The sequence below is a fragment of the Pan troglodytes genome, chromosome 10 (assembly GCF_028858775.2).
Source record: "Pan troglodytes isolate AG18354 chromosome 10, NHGRI_mPanTro3-v2.0_pri, whole genome shotgun sequence".
Lineage (NCBI taxonomy): Eukaryota > Metazoa > Chordata > Mammalia > Primates > Hominidae > Pan > Pan troglodytes.
The window spans coordinates 31,428,452-31,446,788 of NC_072408.2; the positions used below are offsets into that span (position 1 = coordinate 31,428,452).

The 18,337-nt window shown below is 45.1% G+C and overlaps 1 protein-coding gene across 2 annotated transcripts in view; it reads right to left on the reverse strand.

Annotated features, from left to right (window-relative positions):
• RASSF3 (Ras association domain family member 3) overlaps positions 1-18,337 on the reverse strand; it is a 188,484-nt gene that overhangs the window by 76,918 nt on the left and 93,229 nt on the right. Inside the window, exon 1 of one of the 2 annotated variants that reach the window (XM_003313627.7) lies at positions 9,866-10,189. The exons of the other annotated variant lie outside the window; for it this stretch is intronic. Within the exon in view, the coding sequence (XP_003313675.2) occupies positions 9,866-9,976 (111 nt within the window). The 5' untranslated portion in view covers positions 9,977-10,189. Of the gene's footprint in view, positions 1-9,865; positions 10,190-18,337 lie in introns of those variants that run through there. 2 annotated transcript variants of the gene reach the window in all.

The following is an 18,337-nucleotide window of genomic DNA, read 5'->3' on the forward strand; positions in this document are numbered from 1 at the left end:
GACAACAAAATGACAGCTGAAATCAAGCAGCAGTATTCCATAATCCTGGGTTTAAATAAGGATTCAAATTTGTCAGTATAGTATTCCTCAAAAAATTAAAAACAGAATTACCATATGATTCTACAGCAACTGTTACTTATGGGTATATATCGCAAAAAGTTTTAAGAGGGGTCTTTAAGAGATATTTGTACACCCCTGTTCACAGCATCATTATTCACAAGAGCCAAAAGGTGGAAGCAATCCTAATGTCTACGGAAGAATCAATGGATAAACAAAAAGTGATATATACATACAATGGATATATTATTCAGCCTTTAAAAGGAAGGAAATTCTGACACATACTCCAACATGAATAAATCTTGAGGACATCAAGCTAAGTAAACTAAGCCAGTTACAAAAAAACAATTACTACACAAATTCACTTATCTAGACTAGTCAGACGAACCTATATACGCCCCCCATGAAGGCAGGTTTCAATCTGTTTCGTTCACCACCAAATCTCTAGCACTTAGTCTAGCATCATTGTGAATATTCAATACTTGAAAAATGAATTTAGAAAACTACACACACACACACACACACACACACACACAGTCAACCTGCACTAATTTCTTTTTTTTTTTTTTTTTTTTTTTGATATAAAGTCTCACTCTGTTGCCCAAGCTGGAGTGCAGTGGCGCAATCTCGGCTCACCACAACCTCCACCTCCCAGGTTCAAGCGATTCTCCTGTCTCAGCCTACCGAGTAGCTGGGAGTACAGGCATGCACCACCATGCCTGCCTAATTTTTGTATTTTTAGTAGAGACGGGGTTTCACTATATTGGCCAGGCTAGTCTTGAACTCCCGACCTCGTGATCCGCCCGCCTTGGCCTCCCAATGTGCTGGGATTACAGGCATGAGCCACCACGCCTGGCAACCTGCACTAATTTTAAGTGAACTCTTTGCTGACTATATTCTAAGTCTGTTAACTCCAAGATCTTCTAAATCTATCCTTCTGGTCTCCAATTCCCAAACTCACCCTTTTTCCTCCTCTAATTATCTCACTTTGTTTAGCATCTGGAAAAAGAACCGAGTGAGGCAATATATAATTAGTAAATTATTCTTAGCTGACTGAATCATGTAGCAGCAGTTAGCAATTACAGTCCACAAAATGCAAAATATTAAGCTTGCTCCTTTAATACTCTATGAAACATGAGCCCTCTTCTCTCCTTAAACTGAAGGCAGAGTTGCACCGAGAATGCCATTAGGTCAGTTTTATCTTATTGGCTCATGTGGAAAAAAAAAAGGGAAGTTCCCCACACAAAAGTTTCACAACCCCAAAATGCTGGTATGTGTGTCCCTGGATAGGCTGAGAAGAAACTATCCCCAACAGTAAAGGGCAAGTTCCCCTTCACAAAGAAAAATCTTCCCAACACACCAGGCTGGTACCCCCACATCCATCCATCTGCAGCCACCAAGACAATGGAGATTCAAACCTCTGGCAAGGGCTGCCAGCCCTGCTTCAGCAAACAGCATTGTTCAACAAAAATATCATGCGAGCCACATGCATAATTTTAAGTTTTCCGTAGCCATGCTAAAAAATAAGTAACATTAAATTTACTTAACTCAAATATTATCGAATATTATCATTTCAACATGTAATTGCAATTTTTTAATTATCATAATATATTTTACATTCTTTCTTTTTTTTTATTATTATACTTTAAGTTTTAGGGTACATTTCTAATCTTCAAAATCCAGTGTGTATTTTTCACAGCAATCTCAATTCAGACTAGCCATGTTTCGAGTGCTCAAAAACTACATGTAGCCAGTGACTACTGTATTGTACAGCACAGTTTTAGAATGGTCACTTCTATCTCAGAATATATTTTCTGATTTGTTACTTAAGTTTTTACATATATTTCAAATACTCATCATTTTTTATGGGTTCTGACATCCTTCCTAGAGCATTATCTGGCCCTCTCCATTTAAAAAAAAAACAAAAACAAAAACAAAAGGCCAGGCGTGGTGGCTCACGCCTGTAATCCCAGCACTTTGGGAGGCCAAGGAGGGCAGATCATGAGGTCAGGAGTTTGAGACCAGTCTGGCCAACATGGTATAACCCCGTCTCTACTTTAAAAATACAAAAATTAGCCGGGGATGGTGGCATGCCCCTGTAATCCCAGCTACTTGGGAGGCTGAGGCAGGAGAATTGCTTGAACCCAGGAGGTGGAGGTTGCAGTGAGCCGAGATCACGCCACTGCACTCCAGCCTGGGCAACAGATCAAGACTTGTCTCAAAAAAAATAAAAATAAAATTAAGCAAACAAAAGCTATTTGACAACACTACTGATAGCCAAACCAGAACTACCTGTTTAAACTATTAAGAAAAACCTGGAATACTCAGGAGGCTAAGGCAGGAGGATCATGTGGGCCCAGGAGTTAGAGGCTATAGGGCACTATTATCATGCCTGTGAATAACAATTGCATTTTAGCTTGGGCAACATAGCAAGATCCCATCTCTTTAAAAATGAAAAAAGAAAAGAAAAAAAAGACCTGGAAAATAAACCAAATTTGGTTGATTTATTTGGTTAATTTTGGTTAACATTTTGGTGAATTAACCAGTTTGGTTAACTCTGGTTGAAGTTATTTTAAAAACATTTTCTAACCTTGAAGATGATTACGTTTCTGTTGGAAGACAGTCATCAATAAGGAAATGTGATTGTTTTACACAGGGACGTAAAACAGGAAGTGATACACTTCCACGTCAACATTCCCATCTAAACAGATGTATAGGGCCGGGCACGGTAGCTCATTCCTGTAATCCCAGCACTTTGGGAGGCCGAGGCGGGCAGATCACAAGGTCAGGAGTTCAAGACCAGCCTGGCCAATATGGTGAAACCCCATCCCTACTAAAAATATAAAAAATTAGCCGCATGTGGTGGCACGCACCTGTAATCCCAGCTACTGGGGAGGCTGAGGCAGGGGAATTGCTTGAACCCAGGAGGCAGAGGTTGCGGTGAGTGGAGATCGTATCATTGTACTCCAGCCTGGGTGACAGAGCAAGACTCCGTCTCAACCAATCAATCAATCAATGTATAGCTTTACCACACTACAAAATAGGTGTGTTCCTGAAAAACTACATTTCAAAGTTTCCTCAAATACACTAAAGGAGCAAGCTCTTTAGGGAAAAATTAGAGAGATATTTTCATTTGCCTATTGGGTAAGCTTTTTAAAAACATTGCCAAAAGAGGCCAGGGACTGTGTATTGTTCACCACCCTAACCCCAGAGGTTAGAACAGTATCTGGCACATAGTAGGCACACAATAAATTGTCAACTAAATATATTAATGAATAAATGATGAGTTTTCTTAAAACAAGGGGAAAGTATATAAAGTGAGTTATGCCTAACCAGTAATCACAGATATTACCAATATCATCCTATTTTAAATCACTACTACCTGTAAGATACTGTGAAGGCTTATGGTCTAGTTTGGAATGGGGGAGACATTGTGTACATTTGTGTATAAAGGAAAACTAACAGTACCAAATACTGGGACATCCATCCAAAATGAGCAGGCTTTCATTTGTTCAAGCACCTTAAGTGCCAAGCATTTATATTATGTAGTAGGTAAAAAATGCTAGTCTCTGTCCTCATTAAACAAAATATAATGACAAATTATAATTTTTGCTATGAAGGGAAAGAACAGAGGGCTTTAAGACTTTTCTGAGTCGACATGTTAAGGAGAATGGAGGGCAGCAACTCCAGGCCATGGTTCCGAGATGGCGATGGGGCCTGAAAGGAATTAAAGAGAAGGCTAATATTGCTAGAGTCCTAAAAGCTCTTACATCACAGGGTGAACAATAAGCGGGGCCTTGTAATAGAGGTAATGCCTGCTTGCCATGAGAATAAAAACTTCCTACAAGGCAAATGTGTGTAGCTCTTCAAACAGAGGAAGATGCAAAGAGGCTAAGTTAGCCAAGACTTGTCATATAGAAGAGAAGCTCCTTTGCATGCATTTATCATATATCCTACTGTCTTTTCACCATCCCCTCTGAAGAGGGACTGCTAGCCAATGGCCTTTGGCCAAATTAGGAGTGAAATACACGTTTCAAACTGGGGCCTTTATTGAAAGACAGCTACTTATGCTTGGAGACTTGGGGGTGGAAAATGCGAGGGCTAATGCCCAGGGCTAAGAGTTGGTGATCAGGCCACACTAGAAAGTATTTGGTCAGACTCAGTTTTTTTTTCTCCCAGAAAAAGAATGTTAACAGTATGACATGCACTGACTGCCAAAGGAAGTCTAAAAAGAATAACCACATTATTGGATATTTTTAGCCTTTCTTTTCAAAAATGTTTTGTGTCACTGCTTTCCAAATAATTCCAAATCTTGTGAGTTGGCCAGAAGAAGAAATGGGATAAGGAGTATACTACTCAAATATGAGGCTTTATAGGACTGGAAACTTTTTCTTTTGAAATTCATTTAAAGGAATATGCCTTTGTGAATCTTGCTCACACAAACATAAAATTCCAATGGATTAATATCGTGTAAGAACAGAACATATCAGACATGCAGAAAAGATGTGTAAATCACCTTGCCCTAGGCAAAATGTCTGGTGAAAATGTTTATGCCCCATAATACGGGAATGAAAAATTAGCATTTAAAAAGCTAGTATAGGCCAGGAGTGGTGGCTCACACCTGTAATCCTAGCACTGTGGGAGGCCGAGGTGGGTGGATCACCTGAGGTCAGGAGTTTGAGACCAGTTTGCCCAACATGGTGAAAGCCCGTCTCTACTAAAAATACAAAAAATTAGCCGGGCATTGTGGCGGGAGCCTGTAATCCCAGCTACTCAGGAGGCTGAGGCAGGAGAATCATTTGAACCCAGGAGGCAGATGTTGCAGAGCCGAGATCACACCACTGCACTCCAGCCTGGGTGACAAAAGCGAAACTCTGTCTCAAAAAAAAAAAAGAAAAAGGCTAGTGGAGTCAAAATACCTATTATGTCATAAACCACTATTCTTTTACCCCAGTGATCTAGCTCTAAAACTTCTAATGGAAACACTAATAAAAGAGTGCATCTCATTACTGTTGATTCTAGCAATAAGACACAACCAAATAATTGAGGCACAAAAATATTTGAATAAGAAAGAGAAAACCGAAAGGGTGAAGTTGAGGCCTGCTATGTGGAGTCTAATAGGCTTACTTACTGAAGTAAAATTCTTCAGCGCAATTTTTCTTAAAGTGTGGGTTGTTCAGAAGACAATTTCACGTTTCTCAAGACTTCTTGACTACCCTACTTCTAAAGCAAAAATACTGTCTCATTTCCTTATTCCCATGAACTACCAAAGGCTCAGGAGGAGAGGTAGCTTAGCTAAGAGGTAAGACACACTCCGATAGATTATAACTTTAGACCATTTCTATTCTTTGGAAATCTGAATGTGTCCTGTATTTACAGGTAGTTTGATTTTGGTGGGAAATCAAGAAGGCAAATAATAAATTACACAACTGTCCACATTTTTGGTTTTGCTGAAAACAATGATTAGGTGGATCCTTTGAAACACAGCGAATCCACAAATACGTGAATCCACAAATACAAATTATAAACACTGTCATGACTATATGCAGGTCAGGGAGTTGAAATTTTAAGAAACAGCCAGGCGCGGTGGCTCATGCCTATAATCCCAGCACTTTGGGAGGCCGAGGAGGGCAGATCACTTAAGGTCAGAAGTTCAAGACCAGCCTGGCCAACATGGCAAAACCCCATCTAGACTAAAATACAAAAAAAAAAGCCAGGCCTGGCAGCGGGTGCCTGTAATCCCAACTACTCAGGAGGCTGAGGTATGAGAATCAATTGATCCTGGGAGATGGAGGTTGCAGTGAGCCAAGATCCTGCCACTGCACTCCAGCCTGGGTGACACAGTAAGAATCTATCTCAAAAAAAAAAGAAAAGAGATTTTAAGAAACTCTTAAATTTTAGGTGTCCTTATTTGCAAAGGGAATATGGAACTGTAAAATTATTTTTATAGCTAAAAAGTAACAAAACAGAGAGTGTAATTTGAGTCAGAAAACCTGAGTTCCAGCCTTCTTGCTATCTAGGTGTGGGCCTTATACAATCACTAAATAATACCTCCCCCTTTCATTAAGTTAATGTTTCATACAGTTTTGGGGAGCACCATAAGATACAGTACATTTGAAAATGGTAAAGATCAGGGGCCAGGTGCGGTGGCTCACGCCTGTAATCCCAGCACTTTGGGAGGCCGAGGCGGGCAGATCACCTGAGGTCAGGAATTCAAGACCAGCCTGGCCAACATGGTGAGACCCCGTCTCTACTACAAAATTTAGCTGGATATGGTGGCAGGTGCCTGTGATCCCAGCTACTCGGGAGGCTGAGGCAGGAGAATCGTTTGCACGCGGGAGACGGAGGTTGCAGTGAGCCGAGATCACGCCATTGCACTCCAGCCTGGGCAACAAGAGTGAAACTCCATCTCAAAAAAAAAAAAAAGAAATGGTAAAGACCCAGTTATTATCAAATCAGGAAAACATTCATTCATTCAGCTTGCATTCACTGAGCAACTACTGTATATCAGGTACTGATCCAGACCCTGGGGATACAATAAACATGACATTCAAACTGCCACAAAACGTCATATGTTCGTTCCCTTTATATCTTTTAGACAGTTTTGTTTTTGAGACAGGGTCTCGCTCTGTTGCCCAGGCTGGAGTGCAGTGGTGCGATCACAGCTCACTGCAACCTCTGCCTCCCGGCCTTAAGCAATGCTCCCACCTCAGTCTCCCGAGTAGCTGGGACTACAGGCGGGCACCACTATGCCTGACTAATTTTTGCATTTTTTTTGTAGAGACAGGGTTTCACCATGTTGTCCAGGCTGGTCTCAAACTCCTGGGCTCAAGCAATCCTCCCATCTCAGCCTCCCAAAGTGCTGGAATTACAGGCATGAGCTACCACACGTGGCCTAGACAGGTTTTTTAACCCTTTTCCATTTTTGTTGCTGTTCTTGTTGTTAAGAATGGGGTTTAAAGTAAGAAAAAAAATGAAAACATTTTCTTTATAAGGTTTTTGTTACTGTTGGGGATAGAAAGAAGTTGCACTATGTTCCCTTGCCTGGCAAGAGAAGAAAGAAATTTCCAGTCCACCCGCTCCCTCACCCCTTTCTCCCCATTCTGCATTTACCACAAACATCTTGTTTTCTCCGGATATTTTCAAGAAATCTAGAAACCTCATTTTTCTCACTTTTCCACCAGGTGGTACAGCATCCAAAAAAAAAAAAATCACTGTATCTCTAATAGATCCTTCTAGCAATACCTCTCTTTCCATCTCTCTAGAGAAAGGATAAATTTCACTACTATGATGTATGTCAGAAGTGCTTATCTTATTCTTATAGTCATCAGCATGAAAATGAAGAAAAAGGCTTATCTAACCTTAGATAAAAGAAACGTTCTACATTAAGAGGGCTTCGCTTTATATTTATGATGTTTTACTTCCCTAATTCACCAATCTTACCAGGAATTTAAAACATTCATATCACTTCTTTAAATAAACCACAATGCTCACTAAAATTCGTAGTTTAGAACACTTTCTCTGCCTGGCAAATAACTTCTACAACTCAGCACCTTACATGTGTTATGTTAGAAGGGAAAAATATGCAGGCAATAAAGCTTCAAATACACATATGAAGCTCTTCAACCACGAACTATGTCTTCCTGTCCTGATTTCCAACACGATATTTCAAAATACATATTAATGTTAGACTAATTCTAAATGCTAAATAATACTACCCTGAGTATAATATATATGCTAGATGATACATAAATGATTGCATACAACATAGAAACAATAAATGTGCCGGGGGCGGTGGCTCACATCTGTAATCCCTGCACTTTGGGAGGCCAAGGCAGGCAGATTACCTGAGGCCAGGAGTTCGAGACCAGCCTGGCCAACATGGTTAAATCCCATCTTTACTAAAAATACAAAAATTAGCCAGATGTGGTGGTGCATGCCTGTAATCTCAGCTACTCAGGAAGCTGAGGCAAGGGAATCGCTTGAACCAGGGAAGCTGAGGTTGCAGTGAGATCACACGACTGCACTCCAGCCTGGGTAACACAGTGAGACTCCATCTCAAAAAAAAAAAAAAAGAAACGCTAAATGCATATAAACCTAGAAAAAAACTGATGTCTTTACTCTTTAAAGCACTAAAGGATTCTCATACAATTCAAACCTGAATACTTTGGCCCTTGTGGCATCTCACCCCTGGAGAATCCAAGAACCAGCCAGTTTTCAGATTAGCAGACACCTCTGGAATAAACTTCAAATTACCATGAGTTCCTTTTCATGTCAAGTGGTGAAAGCAACATAAATGAAAGGAGAAAATGCAAAACGGAGAAGGGGAAGAGAGAGGCCAAGAAAGAGAAAGCAAAAATGGAAAAAGCATAAGCAAATGCAATTTTTCTATAACCCAGGGAGGGTGGGCATGGGGGAGGAGAGGGCGTTTCCAACTTCCAAACTTCACAGCAATCTCATGCTCTCAGAACACACTCTGCTGAAAGTAAGAGATCCCACTCAAAGTGACTCGTAAATAGTGGGGCCTTAAGCCTTAGAAACAATACAAGACGGACAACTATGGCACCGGGACTTGAGATTAACTGCGGTTACTGAATAAGGGCACTTGACTTCAGCTTACCCTTCACCGTCTCCTCTCCTCCTCCTGGTTTGGGACTTAAGAGCCTGAAAAGACTAGAACTTCCGAATTTTAGAAAGAATTTTACTTCAGAAAGTGGCTAAACTTAAGAGGTCTGGCAAGACCACCCTGACAGATTGCACCCTCCCACATCCACCAAAAGAAGTTATCATCCGGCCCCTGAACGATTCTTCTTGCTTCTAGTCTCTAGGTCTCAGTCCGGTATTAATAGAAATGTTTGGCGAACGCCTGTTTTCTAAAAGCAACAAATTTGTGCCATTACAATCTTCTGTAATCTGATGTGAGCGTGGCCGGGTTGGCCCGGCTCCCCTGGTGCGGCTCCTAGTGCCAGGAGGCCGCGGGTTCTAGCACCGGGCTCCTCAGTCCAGCCGACGTGCCCCGTTTCGGGAAGGCCTCCCAAAAAACACGGCTACGGCTGGCGAAACTGGCACAAGTTCCCTTCCCATCTTTTCCCAACTCGTGCTTCCCACGGCGTGCTGCCTCCAAAAAAGGAAGAAACCGGCGAAAAGGTTAGCTGTCGCTGGCTAGTATTTAGCATAGGAGCTTGTTTGCAAAACATCTGGGCACCAAAAAACCTAGCTTTACAGAAAACGCACAACCCTGAGTCCCGCAACCGAGATTTAGTGAGCGCCTATGGTGGCGAGGCCCACGGTGCCCTTGGACCCCCACTCCACCAGGGCGCCCGGGCCAGGAAGAGGGGAGGTCAGGTTACCCGGCCACCCCTAGCTATTACACGTTGACCCAAGCCACTCTGGGGGCCACAGATGAGTAAGCTGACTAACAGGAAGGACAGGCGCGCGAACCGGACCGTCGACCCAGCGGGGACGCGAAGGGGAAACATGGGGGAGTGGCCCGGGGACGCCTGCTGGCTCCGGGGCTGCTCCCCGCAGGCGGCAGCCCGAGGCGGAGCTGCAGAGGCCATCTGGCGCGGAAGGCAGAAGCCGGCCCTCAGCCTCCCCGCCCTTCCTCCGCCTTCCCTCGCCTACATGCACAAGCTCCAAGCACGTTCCCGGGATCCGAAAAGGCAGAAGCCACTACTCGGCCCGCTCCTCCTTCCCGGCGAGCATCCCCCGAGCGCCCCGCAGAGACACGTGGAGTCAGGGGGCGCGGGCTGGCGGGTTCCCCGGAGCTCTGGGGCGCGGGCTGCAGCGCCCGCCGCGCGCCACTCACTTGCTGGCCGGAGCGGGGCTTGCCCTGGGGCGCTCTCCTGAAGAAGGAGGTCCTGGCGGTGAAGAAGAAGTCCTCGGCGTCCTCCTCCAGGCTGCTGTAGCCGCTGCTCATGCTGCCGGTCCCGTCGCGCGCGGGCGGCCTCCCCGGGGCGCAGGCGGCCAAGGAGGAGGTGCGGCGCCCGCCAGCCCCGCGAGGTTCCCGGCGCGCGGCCCCGGGCAGTCCTTATGCAGCTGCGGCCGCCGCTCAATCAGGCTGTCCCGGCCCCTCCTGCCGCCTCCCCGCCAGGCTCCAGGCGCGGCTCGGCCCCGGTGCGCCCGCGACCCCGCCTCCCTGGGCCCCGCCCCGGACGGGCGACCGGCCGAGCCCCACCCCGCGCGGCCGCGACCCTCCCCGCCCGCCCGCAGGTGGGGGGAGCCCGGCCCGCCCCTTCCAGGCGCGCGGGTTTCTCCCGACAGCGTCGCGGAACCCGGAAAGCCGGGCGTTAGAGCTGCGTCTGCTGGGGCTGTGCTCGGGTCGCTTCCTCAACCTCCCGGAAACTGCAAATTCCTCTGCGAGCCGTCCGCCCGCCCCCAGCCTCGCTGGCTCGAGTTTCGGAGTGGGCGGGAGCAGAGCGGGGAACTTTCTCTGCGTCCACTCCCTGCTCGCCCCCGCACCAGGGTCCTGTAGGGGTGGGTGGGGGTTGCCCGGCCGAGGGACCCCCCAGGTCCCACGGCTTCCAGCAGCCGCAACGCCCAGTCCTGAACCCCAGCAGCTCGCCCCTCCAGGAGGATTTCAAGTTGGCAGAGATGGGTGGGGAGGTCAACAACTGGGTTGAGTTTATTCGAATGAAAACATCCTTTCTGGTCATTCATTTGAGCTTCGGTCTTACCCTTTTCCCCTTCTTTCTAGCGAGGGCTCACTTCCAAATAAGATCGTTATCTTAGGCGCACTCAGTGCAACTGAAAGGTGAACTAGTTCTATAGTTACAGAACAATCGAGTGCTTATTAATTAAATGTGCTTTGTAAATGTCCCCGCCACAATCAGCCTTCCACGGTCACCCACAAGGCATGGTTTAAGTGGTGGGGATAAGGAGATCAGGGAATTCCATCCATCCACGTACAAAAAAAGTTTCCATGTTTTCTAAAACTCTTCAGTCAGCTAATCCTCTTAAAGCCACCAGTGGGTAACAGTCTTTTACACCTTGGTGTTACTGCACTGATTTAAATCATACTAATTTCAAGATCTTGACTGAAAGGTTCTTTTGAAGCTGCAAGCCCTGCTATAGTTAGCGAGCTTCAGAAGAGGTTTCATTAGGAGGGGAAGAGAGACGTTAGAAAAGAGAAAATGTCCATCCATCATAGCCAAACTAGCCAAACTCTCTTACATTATCTCCTTCAATCCTCCGAGCAACTCTGCAAGGTACGTAGTGCTATTTTATGCCGGTTTTACACCTAGAGCAGCAGCTGAGGCTTAAAGAAAGGAAAGTGGCTGTAGGAGGCAGTACTCGGACCGTTCTGCTTTGCGTTCTGTTGATCTGAACGTGGTCACATACCCTACTGGGTTCTCTGCTTGGTCTCGGTCAGCCGTGCTCTTTTGTGGACTACAGGAGGAAGAGTTGGACCCGAAATGACGGGAAGGAGAGAAGAATTGACTCATGAGTCATCCTACTGTCCCTAGGCTGAAAGAAGGCTTGCAAACCTGCTCCACCTTCGGGCATACACATCCATCTTGTAAACTAGTTTATATTACCCCACGTGATTCACAACAACTCCAGAAGGAGGGCCTTTGAGTTACAGCCCATTTTAAAGGTCCTACAACATTAAAGTCTTCTTCTCGGCCACACAGCTACGGAATGATAGGAAGCCAGGAATTCTAACTCCATATAGTTTCACCCAGCTGAAGCTGGTCCGTGTGTGTGCCATGCACATAATCTAATGTAGGAGAATAGGGCTTTATGACAAATTTTTCTTATTTGGTTTCTCTTATTTCATTATTCAGATATAATATTAGCGCAGCTCTTATTAAATATTCCAAGGTAAGAATAATGTGTAGGTTAAGGACTTAAATTACTCATTTTATTGTGGGTAGAAAGGGGAAAATAATTTTACCTAGAACAAGTTGAAGTTTATGAATACTTTGAGGAAAAATGCATTAAAATGCTTTATTGGCCGGGCGCGATGGCTCACGCCTGAGGAGGCAGAGGCGGGTGGATCACTTGAGGTCAGGAGTTGGAAACCAGCCTGGCCAACGTGGTGAAACCCCGCCTCTACTAAAACTACAAAAATTAGTTGGGCGTGGTAGCGTGCGCCAGCTACTCGGGAGGCTGAGGCAGGAGAATCGCTTGAACCCGGAGTGGCGTAGGTTGCAGTGACCCGAGGTGGCGCCATTGCACTCCAGTCTGGGCGACAAGAGCAAAACTTCGTCTCAATAAATAAATAAACTTTATGATGCACCACACCATAAAAATGATTTTTTTCATTGTATTATTTTTAAGCTCCAAAGGACTGGATTAATTTGTATATCTGTCAGCATACCATCAGAATCAGTTATAATAAAAAGGCATGATTGAGTGGGGCACAGGGGGAAGCTGAGGTGGAGGATCACTTGAACTCAGGAGTTCCTATCCGGCCTGACCAACATAGTGAGACCTTTTCTCTAAAAAAAAATGATTTTTTTATAAAGGCATGATTGGGCCAGGCATGGTGGTTTATGCCTGTAATCCCAGCACTTTGGAAGGCCGAGGTGGGAGGATTGCTTGAAGCCAGGAGTTCAAGACCAGCCTGGGCAACAAAATGAGACCCTGTCTCTACAAAAACAAAAACAAAAAACAAAAAAAAAATTAGCCAACGTGGTGTCACATGCTAGTGGTCCCAGCTACTCAGGAGGCTAGGTGGAAGGATCACTTGAGCCCAGAAGTTTGAGGCTGTAATGAACTCTGATCTTACCACTGCACTCTAGCCTGGGTAACAGAGTAAGAGTCTGTCTCTTAAAAAAATAAATAAATAAAATAATTTTAAAAGCCATGATCAAATAATGAAATGGAAGCACTGCTTTTAAGCAACAAAAAAAAACATAAATAAAGGAAAGGGCCGAGTGAGGTGGCTCACGCCTGTAATGCCAGCATTTTGGGAGGCTGAGGCCAGCAGATCACTTGAGGTCAGGAGTTCAAGACCAGCCTGACCAACATGGTGAAACCCCCATCTCTACTGAAAATATATAAAAAATTAGCTGGGCATGATGGCACATGCCTGTTGTCCCAGCTATTCGGGAGGCTGAGGTAGGACAGTCACCTGAACCCTGGAGGCAGAGGTTGCAGTGAGCCAAGATCACGCCACTGCACTCTATCCTGGGCGACACAGGGAGACTCTGCCTCAGAAAATAAATAAATAAATAAAGGAAGGAAGAATTGTGATTTTGTTTCCTAAAAGCAGCATAATGATATTTGTATATTTTTCTGGTAGCTTTTTTTTTTTTGAGACAGGGTCTCACTTTGTTGCTGGAGTGCAGTGGTGCCATGTTGGCTCACTGCAGCCTCGACCTCCCAAGCTCAAGCAATCCTCCCACCTCAGCCTCCCGAGTAGCTGGGACTACAGGCATATGCCACCAGGCCTGGCTAATTTTTATATATTTTTTTGTAGAGACAAGATCTCACTATGTTGCCCAGGCTGGTCTTGATGAACTCTTAGGCTCAAGTGATCCTCCCACCTTGGCCTCCAAAAAGGCTGGGATTACAGGTGTGAGCCACCATGCCTAGCCTGGTAGCATTTTTAATTAAAATATTGTGAATTTAAAATTTAGCTCATGAAAATTGTATCTGTAAAAATTCAAAATGTCATGTTAAGCAACTAGACATTTTTAACATTTCAAATTCAGGGAAGGGGGTGGAATAAATAAAATTAAATGTATGCAACCAAGTTCAAGTTTTGTTTTGTTTTTTTGAGACACAGTCTCACTCTGTCACCCAGGCTGGAGTGCAGTGCTACAATCTCAGCTCACTGCAACCTCTGCCTCCCGGGTTCAAGCAATCCTCCCGCCTCAGCCTCCCGAGTAGCTAGGATTACAGGCACGCACCGCCTCACCCGGCCAATTTTTGTATTTTTAGTAGAGACAGGGTTTCACCATGTTGGCCAGGCTGGTCTCAAACTCCTGACCTCAGGTGATCTGCCTGCCTTGGCTATCACTGACTCTTATGTGACCTTTAACAATTTAATTAACTTCTCTATGCCTCAGGTTCATCAGCAGCAAAATGGGGATGACAATGTCCTCATTTTATTTTCTTTGGTTTACTGTAAGGATTAAGTGAAAGAAGCCAGGCAAAGTCCTTGGCATAGAATAGGATCAAGCAAATATTCATCTTTCTTGCCCCAAATATTAGACCTTATTGCATACTTAACATTCATCACTCACTTCTTTCTTGTTAACTAAACAAGGACTTTAATTCAAGAATCCCCTCAGGAAAAGAAGTCCAATCTCAGCTCAGGGGTAAGGCCTGACGTGCAGAGTCAGTCGTGGTGGTCCCATTCCCCTTGCCAGGGATTGCTTTAGGCATGGACAGGTCTCACAGACCTGACCACTGAGACCAGAAGGAAAGCTGGCTTGGTGCCTTTTAGGAAGATGTTCCTCACTTTTAAAAGAAACCTACAAAAAAAGACTATGTCTTCTTCCTCTGGATCTTGCATGCTTGCATATGGTACCTAGGAATTCTGTAGCCATATTGTGGACAAAACAGACACCATGGCAAAGCAGAACAATACAAAGACTTCATAGCTCTTTGATTAACCAGGTTTCACGCCACCCTAATTAGGACTTCTTGTTATGTGACATAAGATATTATCTCGCTGCTTTTTTTTTTTTTTTCGAGACGGAGTTTCGCTCTTTTTGCCAGGCTGGAGTGCAATGGTGCAATCTCGGCTCACCGCAACCTCCACCTCCCGGGTTCAAGCGATTCTCCTGCCTCAGCCTCCCGAGTAGCTAGGATTACAGGCATGCGCCACTACCCTGGCTAATTTTGTATTTTTAGTAGAGATGGGGTTTCTCCATGTTGGTCAGGCTGGTCTTGAACTCCCAACCTCAGTTGATCCACCCGCCTCAGCCTCCCAAAGTGCTGGAATTACAGGCGTGAGCCACCACGCCCGGCCTAGATACTGCCTTGTTTAAGCCAGTTGAGTTGACCTGTTATCATCCTATATTCCCATCATTTTGTTCCTGCTGGAATAGTCATATCTCTCATAATATTTCTGCCACGTTCTGTTCTCCTCCATCGACATTGGTAGAATCAGTAGAGACAGATAGAAAAAGAAGTAAGAGTTTTTAAATGATTGCTAAGTTGTTCCCCTGAAGATAATTTAGAAAGTTCATTTTCTTACCTTAAAAAAAAAAGCAACCCATAGCAGAGGTATTTAAATTGGCTTTAAAAAGGAAAAAAATATGTTTTAAAATTTCTCTCAAAAATTCTGACAGGCTGGGTGTTGTGGCTCACACCTGTAATCCCAGCACTTTGGGAGGCTGAGGCAGGCAGATCAACTGAGGTCAGGAGTTCAAGACCAGCCCGGCCAACATGGTGATACCCCATCTCTACTAAAAAAATACAAAAATTAGCTGAATGTGGTGGGTGCCTGCAATCCCAGCTACTCAGGAGGCTGAAGCAGAAGAATCACTTGAACCAGGGAAGTGGAAGTTGCAGTGAGCCGAGATGGCACCACTGTACTACAGCCTGGGCAACAGAGCAAGGCTCTGCCTAAAAAAAAAATAAAAATAAAATAAAATAAAATTAAAAAAATATATATGACAAACTCAAAGATGATAAGAGTTGGTTACATGGCCAGGCACGGTGGCTCACGCCTGTAATCCTGGCACTTGGGGAGGCCGAGGCAGGCGGATCACGAGGTCAGGAGATCGAGACCACGGTGAAACCCCGTCTGTACTAAAAATACAAAAAATTAGCTGGGCACGGTGGCGGGCGCCTGTAGTCCCAGCTACTCGGGAGGCTGAGGCAGGAGAATGACGTGAACCCGGGAGGCGGAGCTTGCAGTGAGCCGAGATCGCGCCACTGCACTCCAGCCTGGGCGACACAGCAAGACTCCATCTCAAAAAAAAAAAAAAAAAAAGAGTTGGTTACATCAGCCTGGTAGCTGGAGGACAGGCTCTTAATAGTTGAACCGATACAATCAGCGGCTGTTCTCTTTGGTCAGTGCCTATTGGCTGCAACTATCACCCTGGTTGCTTCCATTTTGTTCATGGCAATGACAGGAATAAATGGTATAATAACTGAAAGGCAATGTGTTTGGTTGTTAAGTATGTGGGGTGAGAAATCAGCCTGGGCTGGGCACAGTGGCTCACACCTGTAATCCTACCATTTGGAGAGGCTGAGGCAGGCAGCTTGAACGCAGGAGTTGGAGACCAGCCTGGACAACATCACGAAACCCTGTCTCTACAAAAGATACAAAAATTAGCCAGGCATGGTGGTGTATGCCTGTAGTCCCAGCTACTCAAGAGGCTGAGGTGGGAGGATTGCTTGAGCCTGGGAGGTCAAGGCTACAGTGAGCCATGATCAGGCCACTGCACTCCAGCCCGGGCAACGGAGTCAAACCCTGTCTAAAAAAAAAGAAAACCTGTAATCCGAGCACTTTGGGAGGCTGAGGTGGGCAGATCATGAGGTCAGGAGATCGAGACCATCCTGGCCCACATGGTGAAACCCCATCTCTACTAAAAATACAAAAATGAGCTGGGCGTGGTGGCGTATGCCTATAGTCCCAGCTACTCGGGAGGCTGAGGCAGGAGAATCGCTTGAACCCAGGAGGCAGACATTGCAGTGAGCCAAGATTGTGCCACTGCACTCCAGCCTGGCGACAGAGCGAGACTCCATCTCAAAAAAGAAAAAGAAAAAAAAAAGGAAATCAGACTGCCTGTGTTCAAATGTGGTCTCAGATGGTGTGACCCACTGCATATTATCTAAACTGGTTAAACCTCAGTTCTACATCTGGAAAGGGAGGGTAATAAAATCTTACCTTATAGGATTCTTAAAGGGATTAAGTAAACTAAGACATGCAAAACATTGTGCCTGGCACATAATAAAAGCTCATGATGTTAGCTAATATGATTACGTATAAGGATAGTATTTCCATGTTTGGGCACATCCTCAATAATCAAGGAAAGGATGTGTTACCTGTGAGCCTGGAGGTAACCCCGGTTTATAGGACAAGGTGGGGGAGAAAAGCAAATGGCTTTTCCATCACTAGATTTGTCCATCCAACATATCTAGGACCTAATGAGCTGAAATATTTTGTGCAAAGGGCACTACCTGGTACGAGGACTGCAAGATAAACCCCATAGTTTGGTATCTGTGTCCAAGTGAATTTCATCATAGGCTTCTGCATTTCCTCATTACTGTGATAAGAACTGGCCAAGGGAAAGCATATACCGGATGAAAAAATCCTTGATCATCATAATCATGTTACCTTGTATCTCAGACCCTCAAAGCCCTTGACATTAATGCTTACTCTGACCAAGTCATAATTACCTTTCTCCTTTGAAAGATAAAGAAACAAACAACAACAACAAAAAAAAAAGTTAAAGAAACCAAACAGATAAATTGAAGAGCTACACTCCCAACTCTTTTTTTTTCTTTTTTTTTGAGACAGAGTTTTGCTCTGTCACCCAGACTGAAGTGCAGCAGTACGATCTCAGTCCACTGCAACCTCCGCCTCCCAGGTTCAAGCGATTCTCCTGCCTCAGCTTCCCAAGTAGCTGGGATTACAGGTGCCTGCCACCACGCCCAGCTAATTTTTGTATTTTTAGTAGAGATGTGGTTTCACCATGTTGGCGAGGCTGGTCTCAAACTCCTGACCTTGTGATCCACCCACCTTGGCCTCCCAAGTGCTGGGATTACAGGCGTGAGCCACCACGCCTGGCCTACACCCTGAATTTGGGAGAGTAAAGAGTATAGGGAGAAATCCTTCTTTAGTTGTGAGGCTTTCTGTTTTCTCTTTCTTTCTTTCTTTTTTTCATTTTTAGAGATTGGATCTCACTATGCTGCCCAGGCTGGCCTCGAACTCCTGGGCTCAGCGTGGTGTATAGCTGGGACTACAGATTGTGTGTGCCACTGCTCCAAGCTGACTTTTTTTTCCTTTTTTTTTTTTTTTTGAGATGGAGTCTCGCTCTGGCACCAGGCTGGAGTGTAGTGGCGTGATCTTAGCTCACTGCAACCTCCGCCTCCCGGGTTCAAGCGATTCCCCTGTCTCAGCCTCCAGAGTAGCTGGGACTACAGGTGTGCACCACCATGCCCAGCTAATTTTTTTTGTATTTTAGTAGAGATGGGGTTTCACCATGTTGGCCAGGATGGTCTCGATCTCCTGACCTCATGATTCACCCGCCTCAGCCTCCCAAAGTGCTGGGATTACAGGCGTGAGCCACCACGCCTGGCCCTGTTATAATATTTAAAAAAAAAAAATAGAGATGAGGTCTCACTATGTTGCCCAGGCTAGTCTCAAACT